The 19255-nt window shown below is 48.8% G+C and overlaps 1 protein-coding gene across 1 annotated transcript in view; it reads left to right on the forward strand.

The window, feature by feature from the left end:
* LOC141192342 (uncharacterized) overlaps window positions 1-19255 on the forward strand; it is a 42564-nt gene that overhangs the window by 19491 nt on the left and 3818 nt on the right. The window contains exons 3-7 of the mRNA XM_073661861.1: window positions 15665-15814; window positions 15944-16144; window positions 16219-16342; window positions 16426-16523; window positions 16720-16810. Of these exons, the coding sequence (XP_073517962.1) occupies window positions 15722-15814; window positions 15944-16144; window positions 16219-16342; window positions 16426-16523; window positions 16720-16810 (607 nt within the window). The 5' untranslated portion in view covers window positions 15665-15721. The remainder of the gene's footprint in view (window positions 1-15664; window positions 15815-15943; window positions 16145-16218; window positions 16343-16425; window positions 16524-16719; window positions 16811-19255) is intronic.

A 19255-nucleotide genomic window follows, 5' to 3' on the forward strand; every position in this document is an offset into this window, starting at 1 on the left:
GAAGGATTTCATTGCGGAAAGTCTGGAGAAGGGACATATCAGACCCTCATCTTCGCCCGTGGTGGCAGGGTTCTTTTTTTATGAAGAAAAAAGATGTCGGTCTACGTCCTTGTTTAGATTTCCGAGAATTAAATCAAATTACCATCCGTGATCCATACCCTCTTCCTCTGATTCCTGATTTGTTCAGCCAGGTCGTGGGAGCTAAGGTATTCTCAAAGTTAGATTTAAGGGGAGTCTACAATCTGGTTAGAATCAGAGAAGGGAACGAATGGAAGACAGCGTTCAATACCACGTAAGGACATTTCGAGAGTCTGGTTATGCCTTTTGGCTTGACCAATGCACTTGCGGTATTCCAGCATTTCATAAATGATATTTTTCATCGTTTGGTGGGGAGGTTTGTGGTGGTGTATCTGGACGATATTTTGGTTTATTCATCTGATTTTGAGACCCATTGGGGGCATGTCAAGCAGGTTCTCCAAATAATAAGGGATAACAAACTCTATGCCAAACTAGAGAAATGTGTTTTCGCTGTTCAGGAGTTGCAGTTTTTGGGGTACTTGTCATCTTCATGTTTTCGGATGGATCCGGAGAAGATCCATTCAGTCCTTGACTGGGAACGTCCCGAGAACCTGAAGGCGCTACAACGTTTTCTGGGCTTTACTAATTTTTACAGGAAATTCATCCAAAATTATTCTGTTGTAGTGAAACCCCTTACTGACATGACTAAGAAGGGGTCTGATTTTTCCAAATGGTTGGATGTGTAGCGCTGGCGTCCCTGCCCTCTGCTAGGCAGGGACGCTGCTCCCCTCACCGCTCTGCTCCGTGCCCGGCGTCCTCTCCCCGCTCTGCTGTCAGCGCGCGCTCCTTCCCGGCGTCCTCCTCCCGCTCTGCTCTCAGCGCGCGCTCCTTCCCGGCCCCTGTGCTTAGGGCGCGCGCGCGCGCGCTCCCCTCCTCTTAAAGGGGCCGCGCGCGCCGTCCTAAGGAGTCCCCGGCCAATGGCCGGAGGACTTCATCATATATAAGGCACCTCCTCCAAAATGGAGGTGCCCGAGCAATGTTGTTTGCACCTGTGTCTCACCTGTGCTTCAGCCCTCAGGTCCCGTTGCCAGTTACCTGCCAGTTTCCTGCCAGTTTCCTGCTAGTTACCTGCCAGTTACCTGCCTGATTCCTGCCTGAATACTTGTTACCTGTCTGCCAGTCTGAGGTCCGACGGTCTGCCTTACTACTCCTGTCAGTCTGTCTAAAGGACCAGCCTGCCCGCTCACCTGGGAGCGCATATCAGCTACCTGCCTGCTTGCCTGAGGTCCGACGGTCTGCCTTACTACTCCGGTCAGTCTGTCTATGGACCAGCTTGCCCGCTCACCTGGGAGCGCTTCTCCGTTATCTGCCTGCTTGCCAGCCCGGAGGCTCCGTTGTCACGTGCTGTGACCACCAGCTATCTCAGAGACTCTTGCCCGCTCACCTGGGAGCGCATCTCCGTTACCTGCCTGCTTGCCAGCCCGGAGGTCCCGTTGTCACGTGCGGTGACCACCAGCTATTCCAGAGACTCTTTCCCGCTCACCTGGGAGCGCTTCTCCGTTACCTACCTGCCTGCCAGCCTGGAGGTTCCGCCGTCACGTGCCGTGACCACCTGCTATTCCAGAGACTCTCGCTTGCTCACCTGGGAGCACACATCTACCATCTGCCTGCTAGCCTACCCGGAGGCTCTGCCATCACAGGTCGTACCTACCCCTTACCCAGAGACTGCCCTGATCACTTGCCGTAACTCCCTGTCCGTTCACCCAGAGACTGCCACCCGCTCCCTTACAAGGGCCGCCCCCTTGTATAGTAGCTCAGAGGTTCCGCCTCCCGGACCCGTTACAGTTTGCTCGGGCCATGGAACCCGGTGGCACCCAAGCTCCCTCGCTCACGGACCTGTGTCATGAACTGTCCCGTCAAAGGTCCCAACAGGAGTCCATCCTGGGTCACCTGCGGAATGTCAATACTCGCCTGGACACTCTGACTGCACCACCTGCAGCCACTGCCAGTACCATGACTCGCAACCCGGCAGCTCCGCTACCCACTAATACCATGGTAACCTATCCCGGTCCCCGGCTGTCTGCACCTCCTCGCTTCGGAGGCGACTCCGTCCAGGCTCGGGGCTTCATAAATCAGTGCACCCTGCACTTTGAACTTTTGTCCCATCAGTTTAATTCCGACCGGGCCAAAATTGCCTTTATCATGTCCCATCTCACCGGGGAGGCCCTGGCCTGGCTAAATCCTCTATGGGAGAGAGGAGACCCCCAGGTGTCCAACTTGCCTGCTTTTCTCTCGGCTTTCCGGAAAGTCTTCGACGAACCCGGACGGAAGACCTCATCCGCATCCTCTCTGCTACGCCTCCGTCAGGAGGGTCTCACCGTGGGCCAATATGCCATACGGTTCCGCACCCTTGCCTCGGAGCTGGCCTGGGATAACGACGCTCTGGTATCCGTCTTCTGGGAGGGTCTGTCCGGTCGTATTAAAGATGAACTTGCTGGTCGGGACATTCCTACCTCTCTCGATGATCTAATAACCCTTGCCACCCGGATTGACCTACGGTTCCAGGAGCGTGCCAAAGAGGTCACCCGTGAGAGAAGGATTCCACGTTTAGCTCCTACTTTCCAGAAACCCGTCATTCCCTCCATCTCTCCCCAGGTACACTCTCCTGAGCCTATGCAGGTCGACCAGACCAAGATGGTCAAAACCCGTCAGGACTCACGCCGTGCCGAGGGGAGCTGCTTCTACTGTGGCAGTAAGGAGCACCGGATCCGTGCCTGCCCGGAGAGGTCGGGAAACGCCTGTGTCTAGGTTCGCTCAGAGAGGTCCACCTAGACAAGAATAAATCCTCTCCATCCCTGCTGTTGTCAGTTTCGATCATCTACGGGGAGAACCGTTATTTCGAACTAGCCCAACTTGACTCTGGAGCAGCCGGGAACCTTATTTCACAGTCCCTGGTTGAGAAATACCGCATCCCCACCAAACCTCTGGCTGTACCCTTGTCTGTCGCTGCCGTGGATGGGGGCCTCTTACCTCGCCCCATTCAACTCATCACCGAATCCATTACCCTGCAGGTGGGAATGCTGCATTCTGAAAGTATCTCCTTTCATGTTCTGCCTGGACTCTCTCACGCCCTCTTGCTAGGTCTGCCCTGGCTCCAGAGACATGCACCCGTGCTAGACTGGCAAACCGGAGAGGTCCTTCGCTGGGGACAAGACTGTCATAAAACCTGCCTGGTTCCCGTCCATCCCGTCCGTCCCTCTCCTACCCCAGCTAATCTACCTGGACTTCCGATTCCTTATTGGTCTTATGCAGATGTCTTTAATAAAAAGGAGGCAGAGACATTACCACCACATAGACCATACGACTGTCCCATCGATCTGCTACCCGGTACTACTCCTCCCCGTGGGCGTATCTATCCTTTATCCGCTGCTGAGACCCGGTCAATGTCCGAATATATTGAGAAGAATCTGGCCAGAGGATTCATCCGGAAATCTACCTCCCCGGCGGGAGCAGGCTTCTTTTTCGTCAAAAAGAAGGACGGCTCTCTCCGTCCCTGTATAGACTATAGAGGCCTAAACCTGATCACGGTGAAGAATAAGTACCCCCTTCCGCTCATTCCAGAATTATTTGATCGCCTGAGGGGGGCTAGGATCTTCACCAAACTGGACCTTCGTGGGGCGTACAACCTGGTTCGTATTCGTCAGGGGGATGAATGGAAGACGGCATTCAACACCCAGGACGGCCACTATGAATACCTGGTAATGCCCTTTGGTCTCTGTAACGCTCCTGCCGTCTTTCAAGAGTTGGTCAATGACATCTTCCGGGACCTTCTCTACTCCTGCGTAGTGGTGTACCTGGACGACATCTTGGTCTTCTCTCCGGATCTCCAGACTCACCGGAGGGACGTTCGTCAGGTCCTGCTCAGGCTAAGGCAGAACCATCTCTACGCTAAATTTGAGAAGTGCCTCTTTGAGCAGACCTCGCTTCCGTTTCTGGGCTACATTATCTCTCAGACCGGCCTACAAATGGATCCTGAGAAACTGTCTGCCATCGAGAAATGGCCCCGACCGGAGGGGTTGAAGGCCATTCAGCGATTCCTGGGCTTCGCCAACTACTACCGCCTCTTCATACCACACTTCTCTTCCCGGACGGCCCCAATTTCTGCGCTCACCCGTAAAGGTACTAATCCCAAAGAGTGGCCACCCGAAGCAGAGGAGGCCTTTCTTTCCCTTAAACAGGCCTTCTCTTCCGCCCCGGTGCTGCATCGCCCAGATGGCAACAAGCAGTTCTTCCTGGAAGTTGACGCCTCCTCCTCTGGAGCCGGAGCGGTACTTACTCAAAAATCATCTTCCGGGAGGATGGTAACTTGTGGCTTCTTCTCTAAACTCTTCTCCTCCTCTGAGCGCAACTATTCCATAGGAGACCGAGAGTTATTGGCCATCAAACTGGCATTGGAGGAGTGGCGTTACCTGCTCGAGGGGGCTCTTCACCCGGTAATAATTTACACTGACCACAAGAACTTGGCTTACCTCCAGCATGCCCAGAGACTTAACCCGCGCCAAGCCCGGTGGTCCTTGTTTTTTGCTCGTTTTGATTTTGTCCTTCATTTTCGCCCGGCTGACAAAAACGTCAAGGCGGACGCCTTGTCTCGGTCCTTTCTGGTGTCTGATCTCGAGGAGGATCCGAAACATATCATCGATCCCGCCAGAGTAATGCAGGTGGCTCCCGTGAGTCTAAATCGTCTTCCTCCTGGTAAGACGTTCGTACCAGTACCTGATCGGGAGAAGATCCTACACTGGGGTCATTCGTCTAAACTAGCTGGCCACGCCGGTCAGAAAAAGACCCTCCAGCTTATTACCCGGCACTACTGGTGGCCTAACCTGCACAAGGATGTAATAGACTTTGTTTCTGCCTGTGTGTCCTGCGCCCGCAACAAAGTTCCGAGACACCTGCCGGCCGGCCGCCTCCTACCTCTGCCAGTACCTGCTGCCCCCTGGCAGCATATAGCGATGGACTTCATTACTGATCTACCCGTCTCTGCCGGTTGTACGGTCATTTGGGTGGTCGCTGACCGCTTCTCCAAGATGGCTCACTTCATTCCACTGCCAGGTCTTCCGTCTGCACCCGAGCTGGCTAAAGACTTTATCCGCCACATCTTCCGTCTTCATGGCCTGCCCCGTCACATCGTGTCGGATCGTGGGGTACAGTTCACTTCCCGTTTCTGGAGAGCCACTTGTAAATTGCTGGACGTCACCCTGGACTTCTTCTCCGCTTACCACCCACAGTCTAATGGTCAAGTGGAGCGGATCAATCAGAACCTGACCAGTTACCTTCGGCACTTCGTTAATGCCCACCATTCTGACTGGGTGGATCTCCTGCCATGGGCCGAATTCTCGTACAACAATCACGAGAGCGAGTCTTCCTCCAAATCCCCGTTTTTTGTAGTCTACGGTCAGCATCCTCGGATCCCGTTTCCCGTCTCCACCTCGGCGGACAATCCGGCTGCGGAATCTCTTGTTAACAAATTTTCCTCCATATGGGAGAGTACCCGGTCCGCACTCCTTCTGTCATCCGAGCGTATGAAAAGACACGCTGACAAAAAACGTCTGGACCCTCCTCAATTCCGCCCTGGGGATAAAGTCTGGCTCTCGCCCAAATATGTCCGGCTCAAGATCCCTTCCTATAAGTTAGGGCCTCGGTTCATCGGCCCACTGGAGGTCATCAGTCAGATCAACCCGGTGGCCTATAAATTGAAACTCCCGGCCAACTTACGGATCCCTAACTCCTTCCATGTGTCTCTCCTCAAACCTGTGGTGCTTAACTCTTTTTCCAAGTCTACAGGTACGCCTCCTGCTCCGGTTTCTGCTGAGGACGAGTTTGAGGTAGAGAACATTCTTGCCACCAAAAGGGTAAGAGGAAAGACCTTTTTTCTGGTAGATTGGAAGGGGTTTGGTCCTGAGGAGAGAACGTGGGAGCCCCGGGAGAACATCCATGCCCCTCTCATCCTAGCTAAATTTCTGTCTGGCCTAAAAAAGGGGGGGCCTAAAGGGGGGGGTACTGTAGCGCTGGCGTCCCTGCCCTCTGCTAGGCAGGGACGCTGCTCCCCTCACCGCTCTGCTCCGTGCCCGGCGTCCTCTCCCCGCTCTGCTGTCAGCGCGCGCTCCTTCCCGGCGTCCTCCTCCCGCTCTGCTCTCAGCGCGCGCTCCTTCCCGGCCCCTGTGCTTAGGGCGCGCGCGCGCGCGCTCCCCTCCTCTTAAAGGGGCCGCGCGCGCCGTCCTAAGGAGTCCCCGGCCAATGGCCGGAGGACTTCATCATATATAAGGCACCTCCTCCAAAATGGAGGTGCCCGAGCAATGTTGTTTGCACCTGTGTCTCACCTGTGCTTCAGCCCTCAGGTCCCGTTGCCAGTTTCCTGCCAGTTTCCTGCCAGTTTCCTGCCAGTTTCCTGCCAGTTTCCTGCCAGTTTCCTGCCAGTTTCCTGCCAGTTTCCTGCCAGTTTCCTGCCAGTTACCTGCCTGATTCCTGCCTGAATACTTGTTACCTGTCTGCCAGTCTGAGGTCCGACGGTCTGCCTTACTACTCCTGTCAGTCTGTCTAAAGGACCAGCCTGCCCGCTCACCTGGGAGCGCATATCAGCTACCTGCCTGCTTGCCTGAGGTCCGACGGTCTGCCTTACTACTCCGGTCAGTCTGTCTATGGACCAGCTTGCCCGCTCACCTGGGAGCGCTTCTCCGTTATCTGCCTGCTTGCCAGCCCGGAGGCTCCGTTGTCACGTGCTGTGACCACCAGCTATCTCAGAGACTCTTGCCCGCTCACCTGGGAGCGCATCTCCGTTACCTGCCTGCTTGCCAGCCCGGAGGTCCCGTTGTCACGTGCGGTGACCACCAGCTATTCCAGAGACTCTTTCCCGCTCACCTGGGAGCGCTTCTCCGTTACCTACCTGCCTGCCAGCCTGGAGGTTCCACCATCACGTGCCGTGACCACCTGCTATTCCAGAGACTCTCGCTTGCTCACCTGGGAGCACACATCTACCATCTGCCTGCTAGCCTACCCGGAGGCTCTGCCATCACAGGTCGTACCTACCCCTTACCCAGAGACTGCCCTGATCACTTGCCGTAACTCCCTGTCCGTTCACCCAGAGACTGCCACCCGCTCCCTTACAAGGGCCGCCCCCTTGTATAGTAGCTCAGAGGTTCCGCCTCCCGGACCCGTTACAGGATGCTTCCCTCCAGGCTTTTTCTTCCTTAAAGAATCATTTTGCCACTGCACCTATACTTAGTCAACCCGATGTTTCTCAACCCTTTATTGTAGAGGTCGATGGTTCAGATGTTGGGGTTGCGGGCTTTGTTGTCTCAGGGTTCATCCCCTGGTAAATGGCGTCCATGCGCCTTCTTTTCTAAAAAATTGTCTTCAGCTGAGAGAAATTATGAAGTGGGTAATAGGGAACTTTTGGCGATCAATTTGGCGTTCGAGGAATGGTCACACTGGTTGAAGGGGGCTGTCTATCCTATTACTGTTATGACAGGATCTTATGGTCAGTAATATCCCCAGTCAGCTAAACGTCTCAACCCTAGGCAAGCCAGATGGTCTCTGTTTTTTACTAGGTTCAATTTTGGTGTCCCTTTTTGTCCAGGGGTCAAAAACGTCAAGGCTGATGCTTTGTCCCGAAGCTTCCCTGGTGGTGGTGACCATGAGAACCCTGCCCCGATATTACAGAAAGGGGTAGTCATTTAGGCTCTTTTTCCTGAACTGGAGGGTGAGGTGCTGGAGGCTCAGAGGGACGTCCCTGCTTCCTGCCCTTCACGAAAGTTATTTGTACCACCTGATCTGCGCCGTAAAGTAATCAAAGAACATCATAACTCTGTGCTTGCTGGGCATCTAGGGGGTAAAGCAACCGCGGACCTCCTCTCTCGTCATTTTTGGTGGCTGGGGTTGCATCGGGATGTAATTGAACGCGTATCTGCTTGTACGATTTGCGCGCATTATAAGGTTTCGCACACCTGTCTGTCTGGTACTCTTCTTCAGTTACCTATCCCTAGCAGGCCATGGACATACTTGTCCATGGATTTTATTACTGACCTACTGGTTTGTACAGGCAAAACGGTGGTTTTGGTAGTAGTAGATAGGTTCAGTAAAATGGTTCACTTCATTGCTTTACCTGCTCTTCCCAATACTAAGACACTGGTTCAGGTGTTCATAAATGAGATTGTGAAGCTTCACAGGGTTCCCTCTGATGTGGTGTCTGATCAGGGGAACCCAGTTTGTTTCCAAGCTCTGGAAGGGATTCTGTTCTCGACGGGGGTGCAGCTGTCCTTTTCCTCTGCCTTTCACCCTCAGTCGAATGGTCAGACGGAGTGAGTCAATCAGAACTTAGAGGCATACCTCAGGTGTTTTGTCTCCGAAAATCAGGAGGATTGGGCACCCTACTTACCGCTGACAGAATTTGCCATCACCGTTTTTCGGTACATATGGTTATCATCCACAGTTTTGTACTTTCAGTGGGGGAGGAGCTTCTGGAGTTCCTGAAGAGGAACGGTTTGCTTCGTCGCTCTCCTCGGTGTGGCAGGGTGTTCTGTGTAATTTGAAGACCATGGGTGACAGGTATAAGCATATGGCTGACAGAAAACGCTTGCCAGGTCCAGACCTCAATGTGAATGACTTTGTGTGGTTGTCTAAAAAAAATATAAGATTGAAAGTTTCTTCTTGGAAGCTGGAACCTAGGTTTATTGGTCCCTAAAAAAATTACCGCCGCCATTAACCCAGCAGCGTTTTGTCTTTACCTTCCTCGGGCCCTTAAGGTTCACAATGTGTTCCACAGGTCCTTACTCAAAAGGTACGTAGAACCTCTTGAGCCCTCACCTCTACCACAGCCCCCAGTAATGGTTGATGGTAATTTGGAGTTTGAGATTTCGAGAATAGTAGATTCTCGTCTCCAACATCATTCTCTACAATACTTGGTGCACTTAAAAGGCTACAGTCCGGAGGAGAGGACGTGGGTTTCAGCGTCAGAGGTGAACGCTCCCAGATTGGTTCGCTCTTTTCACACCTCTTTTCCTGAGAAACCCGGTCCTGAGTGTCTGGAGGCCACTCGTAGAGGGGGGGGTACTGTCACGGGTGTGTCAGAGGTGACAGACAGTCGCCCTGCAGGGGTTTGCAGGAGATCTCCACGTTTGGCAATGCAGACAGCTGCCTAGATGGGAGGCTGTGTTTAGAACCCAGCTTCTACCTCCCTTTAGTCTGGGTGTATATATACCTGGTGTGTCTAGGTTGGCGTCGCCGGGTATACTCATTTCTACTTGGAACTTGGCTGAATCAGCATCACGTCCTCTTTGGAGTTTTGAGGCCGTGTGCCCTGTTGGAGTTTCTTCTAAAGCAAAGTTGTAATTCCCCTGTGTTGTCTTCCCCTTTTGTCTTTAGAGTGCTAGCGGAGGTTGACTAGTGCTCATCTCCTTCCACCCCCAGCTATAGCCTTACGCCAGGGATAGTTGGGTGAGGCACGTGATGGGCGACAGCTGCGGAGGCTGTATAGGGACATTAGGGGGAGACAGGGTGATGCTAGTCCAGATTAGGAGGTCACCTCTTCCCCCTTTTCCCTTGTGTCTGGGCTCCCTTTCCTTTGCCCCTCTGTGTTGCACTCACACCTGGCGTGGTTCTCTGTGTTGCACTCACACCTGGCGTGACATCGGGACACCCTATTAGTGAGACACATGAACAGTGCACATTGAGGTGAAACAAGAGACCTCTCCTTTTGCATCATTGAGGTGGTTAAACCCAATGTGAGAGGTGGTGATCTCAATAGATGTATCCTCAAAAAGGAAAGTGAGCGGATTTCCAGACTGGATTCACTAGCCCCTAAGGGACTGAATGAGCAAATTTCCTATGCCTGTTTTGTATGAATACAGACCCATTCTGGATTACATTTTTGGATTTTATACCCTACCCATTGCTACTCAGTTCCCTGTGAATATGGTTCACATATTGTTTTACTTCATCAAGAGATCTGAGCTTCTCTATCAGAATTATTTCTTATCAGTTATATCTCACTTATACTATTTAGTAACTAACAAGTGTGGTGTTCCTAGTGTATCTCTAATTATGCAATAGGGGTCAAATATGACCATTTAGGAGTATACTGTGGGCCACCATCCCATACATTTGGTAGTGATAAAGTAGATCCACATGCCGATTGCATGATGGGAGGATGTGCAATACTTGTTTTTAGTCTCCCATGATACTGATCTCAGAGAGAGGATTTTTCTGTTGGCGGAATGCAATCCAATACCATATGCGCTCCGGTGTGGAACGCAGACATCTGGGCATGCGCATTTGTGGACAATGATCCTAGATGGAATGATGACTACGGGCATGCGCAGTCACAGGTACGAGTCGCGCGGCAGCAATCAGTTTATCTGCTGTTTCAGCAAAAAGCACGTCACTTCCGGACATGCACACTAGGTGATGGACATTATTGCAGACAGATTCTATTCTGTATATCCTGTGACAATTCATCTCTAGGAATGGGAATGGGTCTCCTAGTCTGGGGGGGGGTTTGGATGAAGTGGGATATTTAAACATGGACACCTGGCTATTAGGGGCACTATGCTGAACATCATGAATTATCATGCCTCTATCAAGCCTCCTAATGAACCTGTTGAGAAAATGCGTTGAGGCGGATTATTGAAACATTCTCTGAGTACCATACCCTTTCCTTTATACATATTGTAGGGGTTTTACTCACTGGGGCACAATGGGAGGAAAACAGGAGGCATGTTCCTTTAAAATTTCATGTGGGTTTATTACTTCATAAACCCAGAAGCCAAACAGAAAAGCAAATGACCTTTAGATCAGGCAAACAAAGTAAATGTCCTTAGCAGGTCTCTGCTCAGCCAGGCCTGTGTGGCACACAAGCTGGGGTAGCGTCCAGTGTCCTGGCTTGGTCTGAAGACAAACATACACAGGAGGCCTTCTACCTCCAAACACACAGACCATGTGCCAAACAACACCCTTCATTTTATAGGCTGTTAACCACACCCAGAGGAGCGGTATGTGGGTAGCTGGACCTGCCCATTCTCTCCTAGCTACCCGTAACCCGGCTCCCAGGTGCACCAAACGATCCTCTTAGTACTTATCTACCCTAGAGAAACACTCCGGGTTACATCACAGAGACCAGCCATCTCTATGACACATACCTCCCATTGACTATGCAACCATTAGCCACCTTACAGTACCTTGATACATATCTGGTTTTATGATTACCCCACGGCTGATGAAAGGGAATCTGTCAGCCCCTGGAACTAATCTGACCTCTAATATTGGCATACAGGTGATAGAAATGTGAATCTATACATCTATGCCTCATATTTTAATAAGAGGAAAACAGAGTCATCATGGTTTAAAAAGAGACACATATTTTATTGACACAATTGATTAAAACAAGTATATAATCAGAATAGAGAACAATATGAATAATAAGCAAGTGAAGAGCAAGGTGGACAATGAAATATCCGAATTAGCCAAAACGGACCTGCCTCAGTACTAGATGCTCAATCAAATAAACGCAACTCTATAGCTGGAAAAAGGTTTTTCCATCTAAGTAGAAAAACGCTGCACCTAAAATTCTTGACCAGTAGAGTATAAGTAATAGGCATAAAAATTTGTTTAAATAGGGTACAATATCATGTCAAGATTGATAAGCTATTATAAAACCGAACACATGGTGGCGCACTCTACAGTGCACTGCAGAGAAAAGAAAAAAGAAAAGCAGCAAAGCCAAGCTTATCAATTAAAGTGCAGCATGCATATTTGTATTAATACGGAGTTGGGTAAATAGGAGAGCACCTCCACACATTCCCTTCCCTCCCCCTACCCCCCACTCCTACCAAAAGAGAGGAGAGGGAAGTGACCTCTTAAGCATATTTGAGCAGAGTGCCAAAGGAGATGTGTCACTATAAATGGGCATGAGGGAGATATATCTCTTACCAGGAGTGGTGGTGGGCGGTCAGTGGGTAATTCAGAAAAACCACGTGCGTCCCCGACGCGCGTTTCGCGGCAGCTAGGGCCGCTTTCTCAAGGGGTGGTGACAGTAGTGGGGAGAAGAGACCCTTTTGAACCGTTGGCGCCGGTCACGTGAACGCTCACGTGACCAATCGCACGTGTGATGGGGGCGTGTGCGGGTGTCCCAGCGACGCGAAACTGGCGCATGCGCCCGCCGAGACCCACGTCAGACAACGCCCCCAAGCCGACAAGAAACCACCGCGCACGCGCGGGCACGCCGCTCAAAGGGCGGGGATGCCCGACCGTGCGCGGACGTCATGCAGACAGCTGGGGGCGTGTCCAACGGCAGGGAGGCCGGCGCATGCGTACCACGTCACAGGGCAGCAGCACTCGCCTAAAGATTATATGTGCACAAGAAAGAAAAGACAGAACAGGAATAAAACAGGAGATTTCATATTATAGCACAATATCCATGACAGTTTGTCCATCAGTGGCCCTTTTCTTTGTCTTTTTCCCCTCATTCTGTCATCCCATCCTTCATTTCCTATGGAGCATCTGCATCACACAGTCATTTTGAATAGGTAAAGATCGGTCCAATAAGGTGCAAAGAAGAAGAGTTATGCACTATCTGAAAAAAAACTGAAAGAATATATAAACCAATTAAAAATTAAAAATAAATTAAAAACAAAAAACAAAAAGTAGACCCCAACCTAAACGTGTATATCCCTCGGGCACAGTGAGGGTAGAGAGGAGGGGATCATTGTATGAAATAGGATCAACTATAAATAATTTAATGTCATAAAAAGGAGGAGAAAGAAAGGGACTCATTTAGTCCACGGGGTGACAATGTCCCAAGTGTCACTATCCATTTAGCTTCAACCTGCGCCAAAATCTTTTTGACATTGCCACCCCGCGCACCCAAATGTATCACGTCTATCCCCCGCACTTTGAAACAGCGAGGGTCGCAATTATGGACAGCCCTAAAGTGCCTGGGAGCTTTTGAGTTCATTGACATCAGTCGCTGTCCTGGCCGCACCAATGTCGCGCACATGCTCACGCACACGTTTTCTCAGTTCCCTGGATGTAAGTCCAATATAGATTAAGGGGCAATCACACGTGGCATAATATATGACATTACTAGTGCCACATGAAATGTAGTGTCTTATTTTGAAATGTCTGTTGCCATCTGAGGACGTGAACGTGTTGCTGCGCGCGACATTGGTGCAGGCAAGACAACGACCGCAGGGAAAAGTTCCAAGGGTCGGTCCACGAGAACCAAAAGGATTTGGTTGTATCGGAACATAGTGGCTCGAGACTAGGAGGTCTTTAAGATTTTTGGCCCGTCTTGGGGTCATAAGGGGACGATCCCCAAGAATTGGTCCCAGGGAGGGGTCGGTTGCCAAGATGTCCCAGTGCTTGGTCATGATCTTCCTCATATTTTCCCACTCATGGTTATAATTAGAAATGTACCGAATTTTTGCTTGTCCGGTCTCCAACCCCTTAATGGCGTTCGAGTATAATAAATTGTTACGTGGGGTTCGCCTAGCCCTATCGTATCCATGCTTAATACATCTGTTGCTGTATCCTCGTTGTTTAAATCTGAGCTTCAAGTCCACGGCCTGACGCTCAAATTTAAGGTCAGAGGAGCAGATCCGCCTCGCCCTCAGGAACTGCCCAACGGGGACGGCCCTTATAGTAGTTGGATGGTGTGCCGTGTCAGCGTCGCTGGGACACCCGCACACGCCCCCATCACACGTGCGATTGGTCACGTGAGCGTTCACGTGACCGGCGCCAACGGTTCAAAAGGGTCTCTTCTCCCCACTACTGTCACCACCCCTTGAGAAAGCGGCCCTAGCTGCCGCGAAACGCGCGTCGGGGACGCACGTGGTTTTTCTGAATTACCCACTGACCGCCCACCACCACTCCTGGTAAGAGATATATCTCCCTCATGCCCATTTATAGTGACACATCTCCTTTGGCACTCTGCTCAAATATGCTTAAGAGGTCACTTCCCTCTCCTCTCTTTTGGTAGGAGTGGGGGGTAGGGGGAGGGAAGGGAATGTGTGGAGGTGCTCTCCTATTTACCCAACTCCGTATTAATACAAATATGCATGCTGCACTTTAATTGATAAGCTTGGCTTTGCTGCTTTTCTTTTTTCTTTTCTCTGCAGTGCACTGTAGAGTGCGCCACCATGTGTTCGGTTTTATAATAGCTTATCAATCTTGACATGATATTGTACCCTATTTAAACAAATTTTTATGCCTATTACTTATACTCTACTGGTCAAGAATTTTAGGTGCAGCGTTTTTCTACTTCGATGGAAAAACCTTTTTCCAGCTATAGAGTTGCGTTTATTTGATTGAGCATCTAGTACTGAGGCAGGTCCGTTTTGGCTAATTCGGATATTTCATTGTCCACCTTGCTCTTCACTTGCTTATTATTCATATTTTTCTCTATTCTGATTATATACTTGTTTTAATCAATTGTGTCAATAAAATATGTGTCTCTTTTTAAACCATGATGACTCTGTTTTCCTCTTGTTAAAAAATGTTACTTTTGAGTCGGTATTTGAGGGTGTTGGGGGGGATTTTGTTCCCTCGCCCACACTCAATTTCTAATATTTGGGCTATTTTGCTAATTATCTATGCCTCATATTAGAGGTCTGTTTGCTGAGAAATGGCTTTTTATTCAGTGAAGATTCTGATGCTTGCTGGCCGTGGGGAGTGGATTCCCTTTAATAAATACTCACTTAGCCCCATTCTTCATGCAGATACTAATGAATCCAGGACCTATGAGATTTTTACCATATGATAGTTGGATAGTTAGGGGTGTATCATCCATAGCAGCAGCCCACAGGGCGACTATGGTGCCCGTGAAAAAACACAGAATTTGAGCTTGGTTTAAGTTGGTATCCATGCAGCACATATATGCATGTTTACTATGGCCATAAATCAGAAAAAAACCTATAAGAAGAAAAAGGATCATAAACCCTGCTGTGAATAAATAAAAAGCAAAAGTGCATTTAAATAAAATAGGGTTCTTAGCAACACTGTTTTTGATCAAAAATAGCATGAAAGCTATCCCAACCATGGTAAAATGAACCCATTCAGGATAGTCCTACTCTGCTTAATATTAAAAACCTTACCATGTATCAAAGCCTCAAACTTCTGTGTGTGAATCAGACATGAGATCTAATGTGATAGAAGATTACAGTCCGAGGAAGACGGGAAATATTCATATAGACGACCGGTGGTGATGTAGTCAGTGAAGAACTCTGGCTAAATATGTTTCTAGAGCCGTAGTAGAAGATGAAGATGTCGTCCTCATCATAAAGTAGTTATTTCTCATGTTACGTGTAATGAATATCTCCTGCAGTATTACTAATACCGATTCCAGTGTCGGTAAATGAGACGAGAATTAGCTTTATGGAAGATGAGTCTATGAGAAACGTGTTCAGCTGCCGACTCCGAGGAAGAAACTGCTTGTTGTCTGTGGCCTAAAATATATAGGTTTTATTACTAGATGTAAAGCAGAAAACTAAATACTGTAAAATAATATATCTCCTCATATGTTTCCCTTATTATCTCCAGTAATTGTATTATTACACAGGATTTTTATGATGTTACATCAGCTCATTATCTTCTCATTCAGGTCCCTACAATATCAGATCCTCTCAGTGAAGATCTTCTATTTAAGAGAATTTTCCTTATGGACCCATCAAAGATGGATATGGATAGAGACAAGATGGCTGAGAGGATATTACACCTCACCCTAGAGATCCTCTTCCGTCTTACTGGAGAGGTGAGAGATTCTGATGACATCATATTACATCATTCTTATCTATGGGAATAACAGATGGACAGAACTGGAGAGGTGAGGACTCTGGAAATGTCTGCAGTGAGATTTATTAATGTGTCTCTCCATAACCAGGATTACACAGTAGTGAAGAAGACCTCTAGTGGGCGCTGTCAGACCTCTAGTGAGCGCTGTCAGGACCCTGTGTCTGAGGGATGGGAAAGACCCCTCAGCCCAAACTCAGGGCCTCCACCTCACCCCCTGATACATGAGGGCATCAATGACCAGAAGATCCTAGAACTCGCCTACAAGATGATTGAGTTGCTGACTGGAGAGGTGACACTGCTGGGACATTATACAGTAATGCTATGAAAGGATCGGGGGAATGATGGTATCATTGTATGTGTCAGGTTCCTATCAGATGTCAGGATGTCACTGTCTATTTCTCCATGGAGGAGTGGGAGTATTTAGAAGGACACAAAGATCTGTACAAGGACGTCATGATGGAGGTTCCCCAGCCCCTCACATCACCAGGTAATAGACAGGACTAAATACACACGGCCTATAATTATCTATATGTAAAGAATGAATCCAGTCCCTGTATGTGTTTCCTCCAGATCTATCCAGTAAGAGGACAACACCAGAGAGATGTCCCCGTCCTCTTCTTCCACAGGACTGTAAACAAGAAGATCCCAATGTTCCTCAGGATCATCAGGTAGATGGAGAGAAGGTGTCATGAGATCTCCCCTATGATGTGTAGACGGCTGTAAAGGTCTTGTGTTCCGTCTTGTTTTATCCACCATTATTATGTTTTATACTTGTGTAATGAGAACGGTGTAGATGGCAGGATTAGAGCTGATCATAGATGTGACTTCTCCATCTGTCTGTGACTTTTACAATATTTGTTTCAGGGTGAAGATCTGACCCATATTAATACTACAGAGACATATGTGAGGGGTGATGAGCGGTGTAAAGAGGAGATTCCTACATATGACTACCCAGGTGAGTAGTGACCACTAAATGCAGAGAAGTCACAGATTCTTCTCAGTCACCGGCTGTGGCTGCTTTATCGGTTGTGTAGTCCGGCTGTATCACAATCGTGTGATCACCATTTTGCCTCTAGACCACAACATTCTCTTCCACCCAAAACTGTTCAAATGATTTTGGGCATTGAAACCCTTTTCCATAGAATTTACAACCTGGAGGATCCACCTACCCCCTGTGATTAGGAGACGCTACCTGCCCAGATCTGTAAATCACAAAGCCAGAAAATCACTTGAAGAAAAATATTATGATGGGTCTGTAAGAGAAAGTGGAGGGTAATGATGCTGTTGGCTTCCTAGATCGATGATATCTTATTGGATGAATCTCCCTTCTCCCCCTTCTGTGCTGCTGAATGTGCCCATATGGTCCCGTCTTTCTGGCCAAACTTTACCTTTATGATCTACAACATTAAATGTGCAGTGAGGCCAAGTGTGAATTTCTGTACAATAACAACAGAGTCTCCCTTTATCCTGAGTTTTCAATTTCTTTTAAAACCGACTAACTTCGAACCAGATTGTGATAAACTAAACAAAAAAAAATTACACCTGTACCATGATATATCTTTAATAGTGATGAGCGAGCATGCGTTACTCGGGCTTTACGAGTGTTGTTATGTTTTCGTCACTCAGTGCTCATGATTTGTGACTGTTTGACAGCTTGAATACATGTAATGAATGCCTGTTTCTTAGGCATTCCTCACATATTAAAGCTGTCAAACCGTCGCAAATCATGAGCATTGAGTGACGAAAACATAACGCCGGAGCACCGCTGAAGATACTCGGCGAGCACCCGAGCATGCTCGCCGAAAGGGTTAACAGAACATACTCGCTCATCACTAATCTTTAAGCTAAATTTAAGTCACCTCATCTCTGCACTATTATAAAAGTTCTCTTTGAATGTCTAATATTTCTTTTTGACACTCATCTGACAGAAAATATTGTCCCTTACGATAGTTTAGATTCCCAAGAGCCACCGAGCCCCATACTCTAATTACCCCAGAGAGGTTTCACCACTAGTTACTCACTACTTACTGATGAAGACAGTCGAGTTTGGTCATTTCAGTAGATGTGTTATTGTCTATAGTCACAGTTTTGACTATAGTACTTAGTGCCCAAAATAGTCTGATTTAACCCCTTCCTGCAGACAGTCTTGTGTTCCTATCTGGGCCCATTCTTCAAATCTGACGTGTGTCACTTTATGTGGTGATAACTTTGGAATTCTTCACAAAGGATAATAGGAAACAAATGGACCTTACAAATTATTTTCCACCTTCTCTTGAATCTGACAATACCCTATATACGGTTGTACACTACTGTCTGGGCACATGGCAGGTTAAGAAGGGAAGGAGCGACATTTAGCTATTTGAATGCAGATTTTGCTGGAATAGATTGCAGACACAATGTATTGGGGGCACTGTTCGTTGTCACCTGGCAGCTCAAAAGATGGCTACCACAAACAGGCTTGGCGCTATCTACTCCATTTTCCAGATCTCAGGGTTTGCCTTGCTCATCATCCTTTAACCCCTCTACATGGATTTGGACTTGGACAGAGACCCCCTAAGCTTGGGCCACAGTGTTACCTAATGTTCTGTGGTGTGAGATGGCAAGAAGAATAGTCAGATAGCCGGGTCAGAACATGGAGGTCATAGAAAATACAAAATCAGATGACACAAGAGTAGTCAGTAAACGGGCCGAGGTCACAACAGAAACAAATACACAAGCCGGGAGCTGAGCACAGAGGACTGAACCAGAGGAGAACAAGGCTGTATCTGGCAGCTTCCGGCAATATGCTTCCAGCTTTAGTAGGGTGTGGTGTTTTCCAATTGGCTGAAGTAGATTACTTCAGCTGGACCGCTCACACACCCATACTGCCAGACAGGATGGTACTACAGGTACCATGCACCCTAATCTTAGTGGCTGGACAGAGCCTGCGCCGCTGAGAGCTTCTGGTTCTGACGTCTCCTCCATCACCAGCGCCGCCTGCAGGATGAATAAGGCGGCTCCTGGCGAGAGAAGCAGACGTCACAGGAGCAGATCCCAGAGGAGATGGGACCCACTATGTGACCAAAATGCAGAAAACCAGAGCAGTAGAAATCCCCATAAAGTGACTCCATTTTGGAAATTATAACCCTCAGTGAAATAATCTATAGGAGTAGTGACTATTTTGAATCCACAGGCACTTTCCGGAAATTAGCACGCAGTGGATGTTGGAGAGTGAAAATTACAAATATATAATTTCATTACCAAACACATAGTGCCCAGATTGTGCTCCAGGAGACACACACTGTAAATTAAGTGGGTTCTTCTCACTATAGTAATGCCAAATACATGGATGATAAATGTGGTTTGGGTGCACTGCAAGGCTCAGAAGTGAGGGGGAGATTTGACTTTGGGAGAGCGGATA

Source organism: Phyllobates terribilis, unplaced genomic scaffold, assembly GCF_046119375.1.
Source record: "Phyllobates terribilis strain yellow unplaced genomic scaffold, ASM4611937v1 Scaffold_60__1_contigs__length_8166268, whole genome shotgun sequence".
Classification (NCBI taxonomy): Eukaryota; Metazoa; Chordata; class Amphibia; order Anura; family Dendrobatidae; genus Phyllobates; species Phyllobates terribilis.